This window comes from Wasmannia auropunctata, unplaced genomic scaffold (assembly GCF_000956235.1).
Source record: "Wasmannia auropunctata unplaced genomic scaffold, wasmannia.A_1.0 LD321378.1, whole genome shotgun sequence".
NCBI lineage: Eukaryota > Metazoa > Arthropoda > Insecta > Hymenoptera > Formicidae > Wasmannia > Wasmannia auropunctata.
Window position 1 is genome coordinate 656 of NW_012041512.1, and position 3,906 is coordinate 4,561.

Here is a 3,906-nt window from a genome sequence, read left to right on the forward strand (position 1 = left end):
TGTACAAGAATTCCCACTTCGCGTTTGGGACGGCAATAATAAAATCCGTTTCTTGAAAAACTAAAATTTCCAGATTCAGCCGGAATATCTCCGCTCGTAGAGCACGCAAAGAAAAAATAAAAACATTTTTATTATGCAATTCAAACCTAAGTTATTGAACCTACTTAAAAGTTGATTGGTTCAGCCGTTATTAAAATAATCTCCGGTAATCTCGAACGCTTGCAACTCGCCGACTAGCGTATAGATACACAGTCCGATCTCGCGCATGCGTTTTAATGCCCAGTCACGACCATGGCTTGATAAAAAAAAAACTTATAATCAAACGTTATTATCGGAGTTATTCAAATGAGCAAACAGATAATCATAAAAACAAACGAGTCGTTCGCAAGCATTCAATAAAAGAACATCGTTTTACATTGTGTCTTTCTAGTAATGATCTATTTAGTAACAAAATCAATTGTAATAATATAATTAAAATAGTATTAAAATAGTATTCTAATGTTTTTTTATTTATTAAACACATTTAGAATATTAGAAATTTTATTTTCAAGTAATCTTCATACATATAATATATTTATAGTGATTTGTGTGATTTAAAAACTAAAGCAGTGCAAAAGAACAAAAAAAAACAAAGTAAAACTGGTTAATCATTTGAGCAACAAACGATGTTGGTTATTATATTGCTATTATTTATCCTTATTATATTAGTGTGGAATTATTATGCACATTATGGAAGAAACGGGCGACTTATCAATCTTATACCAGGACCAGTAGGTTTTCCGATTCTTGGAAATGTATTGCAATTTCTTGGTTCACAAGGCAAGTTAAAATTTTTTGTACATTAGCATAAATTATTCATTGTATTATATGTGCAAATATAATATTTGTAAAAATATATTTTCTTCAAAGACATAATTATTAACATTATAGCATTATGATTACTTTTAAAAATTATTTAATCTTATGAGCTTTTTTTTACGCAATAATATTATTTATTTTTTGATTTATTGAATTATTTAAAAAATGACAAAATATATTATATATGTATAATAATAAATATGACGACAATCAAACATTTTAATAAGATATTTATAATATTTTTGTAAGTTTACATAATATACATATACATGCATTTTTTAGAGGAAAAATGGAAAATTCTGACTACTCTTAATGAACAGTACTATCCCATTTTAAAAATTTGGGGATTCTTTCTGCCTGCTATATGCATCCGTCATCCAGATGATTTAGAGGTAATGAAATATGAACAAATTTTTTATTGATATATTAGATAATAATGTAATTATTGTAATTAAGATATAATTCTTTTATTTTGGAATATACGTTTTACTTATAAATAATCAAACGTAATAAGATATGAAGCTAACAAGAACTAACGTACAATAAATGTTGATGTATAATATTTAAACATTTAGAAATGTTTAAATTGTAAAAGAAAATTATATAGGTACCACAAATGTTTCCGGCAAACACAGATTATAATTGCAATATTGTAATATTCCAGCTGTATTGCAGAATTGTTATAATATTGCTGCAACATTGCAGTTGGAATTTGTTTTTGCTGAGTTTCGATGACAGTTTGAGTTCTGCTCTGTACATTTAGAATATAAAGAAAAAAATCAGCGTAAAATCTTCTTAATAAATCTTTTTTTTTACCGTTGCGCATAACATTTGTTTCATATATCTTGCTTCTTATTTTTATCGTGTTCTATACACTGATTAATATACTGATCATAAATTTTATTCCTAAACAGGTTTGTTGTCAACATGAACGAAAATAAGAAGAATTTGGAATATACGATAAACGCAGTAACGAAAACGGATTTATTACAAATGTTTTATATTTTTTTTTTGCATTCTAATTGCACTGATAAGTAATCTTATCTTTTCGTGACTCGCAAAATAATAGTAATAATAATAATAATTGACGAGAAAGTGACGAGAGTCTATCGTCATTTAGTTTTTTTGTTATTAGTTTTTTTATTTTCTTATATTTTTGCGTTTTTATAATTTTTTCACATTTTTTACAAATTTGTCTTATTTTCCTCACAATTATGTCACTTCTCATGTATGTCTTCTTTTTATTTTATTGTACGTACTCTCTGCAAAAATGATATTAAAAAAAATTCTTGTTTGCACAAAAAAATCGCACATCACTTATCAAACGCACTTTATTACTGCAAAATTATTACATAATGCACAGGTATTTTCACAATTTTAGAAATTTTTGAATAATCTATGGGATTATCAAAATCAAATGGTTTCTCTTGCAAATATCCACTTTTGTACCACAAATATTTAAACAATTAATTTATAAATCAAGAAGAAGATAACTGAATATTTGCAAGAGAAACCACTTGATTTTGATAATCCGATAAATTATTGTTTTAAAAATTATGGGATTGCTCATTATATACATAATGTAGCAGTAATAAAGTGCGCTTAGTGAGCAAAATCTTTGTGCATTCAAAAATTTTTAAAAAATATTATTTCTGTAAAGAGTAAGTACAATGAAATTAAAAAATAGATATAGGTAAGAAGTGACGTAATTGTAAAGAAAATAAAAAGAATTTGTAAAAAATGTAAAAAAAATTATAAAAATTATAAAAAATAAAAACATAAAAAACTATAAAAAATTATATAAAAACAAAAATGGGGATAGACTGTCGCCATCTTCTCGTTGGTTATTCCTGGATTTGGCAAAGAGCAAAATAAAGTAACTCTAATACAATGAGCCGAAATATAAAAAATTAAGTATTCGTGCTTCATTACAAGGGGTAGTTTGCACCTTTAAACTTGCACAATTGGCAGTATAAAAAAATACGTATCTATTATTTTTGATTACTCTACAAATGTACCATGTTTCATTAAATTCGGCGTGTTACGGAAAGGGTTACTTGTGAGAATATTAAAAATAGTAATTCAGACGTTTGCGTTACTTGTGACATATTTTGCTACTAAACATTTGAATATTACGCTAACATATGTTTTAACTCTTTTCGGCTTTATTTCTTATTTTGTTTTATGCATTCTCAAAGACTTTGTTACATTGTCATATAGTCATAAACAAGTTAGAGAAGATTAAATATTTGAAATAATTTCTAAATCAATTAAATGATTATCTGCGTTGAGTCTGAGATAAAAATGTTTAACTCAATACTTTCTGTAATTTCAGATAATATTAGGCAGCTCGCAACACATCGAAAAGGGTATGATTTATGATTTTATAAAACCTTGGCTCGGTACTGGTCTTCTCACTAGTGGAGGTAATATATTAACATAACTAAGAATACATTAAACACATATACATATACAGGGTGTCCCCGTATAAGTGGCTACCCCTTTTTATCTCGTAAACTAACAGAGATAGACCTAATAAATATAATATCAAATTAAACGGTTCTGACTAAACTTTATTGTAAGCACAGTGATCACTTAGAAACATTTATGTTAGAGAGCGGAGAGACATATGTAATTTTTGCAATGTAAAGTGACAATTTTAATAGATAAAAGTTGTAGCGTTCTTTTTATCAAATACAACGATGTATGATATAACGACATTATCTTACAAATTGTACAAATTATTTTTATTTAAAGTTTTACGGGCGACTATTACCTTTTCAGTTTCGGCCCTGCGGTGTGGCCAACTTCCGACTTTTGCGTTAACGATTGACATGTAATTCGTTTTCATCTGATCATAGTACTCTCGTCAATGCCAGAGTCGAAAATTGGCCACATCGCAGGACCGAAATTGAAAAGGTAATAATTGCTCACAAAACTTTAAATTAAAATAACTTTTATAATTCGTAAGATAATTTCGTTATATCATACATCGTTATATTCGTTAAAAAGAACGCTACAACTTTTATTATATTAAAATTGTCACTT

General features: G+C 27.1%; 1 protein-coding gene across 1 annotated transcript; it reads left to right on the forward strand.

Annotated features, from left to right (window-relative positions):
* Positions 1–349: 349 nt before the first annotated feature.
* LOC105460467 (cytochrome P450 4C1-like) lies at positions 350–3,320 on the forward strand. Its single transcript, XM_011706922.1, has 4 exons — positions 350–429; positions 709–819; positions 1,141–1,250; positions 3,194–3,320. Coding segments are annotated over exons 1-4 (330 nt in total). The 5' UTR covers positions 350–428; the 3' UTR covers positions 3,302–3,320.
* Positions 3,321–3,906: the final 586 nt, after the last annotated feature.

What these genes read in the sequence shown, in the direction of transcription:
- LOC105460467 (XM_011706922.1), top strand. An exon ending in GCAATTTCTTGGTTCACAAG is followed by an intron (nt 820 to 1,140) that starts GCAAGTTAAAAT and finishes TGCATTTTTTAG; the next exon opens with AGGAAAAATGGAAAATTCTG. An exon ending in GTCATCCAGATGATTTAGAG is followed by an intron (nt 1,251 to 3,193) that starts GTAATGAAATAT and finishes CTGTAATTTCAG; the next exon opens with ATAATATTAGGCAGCTCGCA.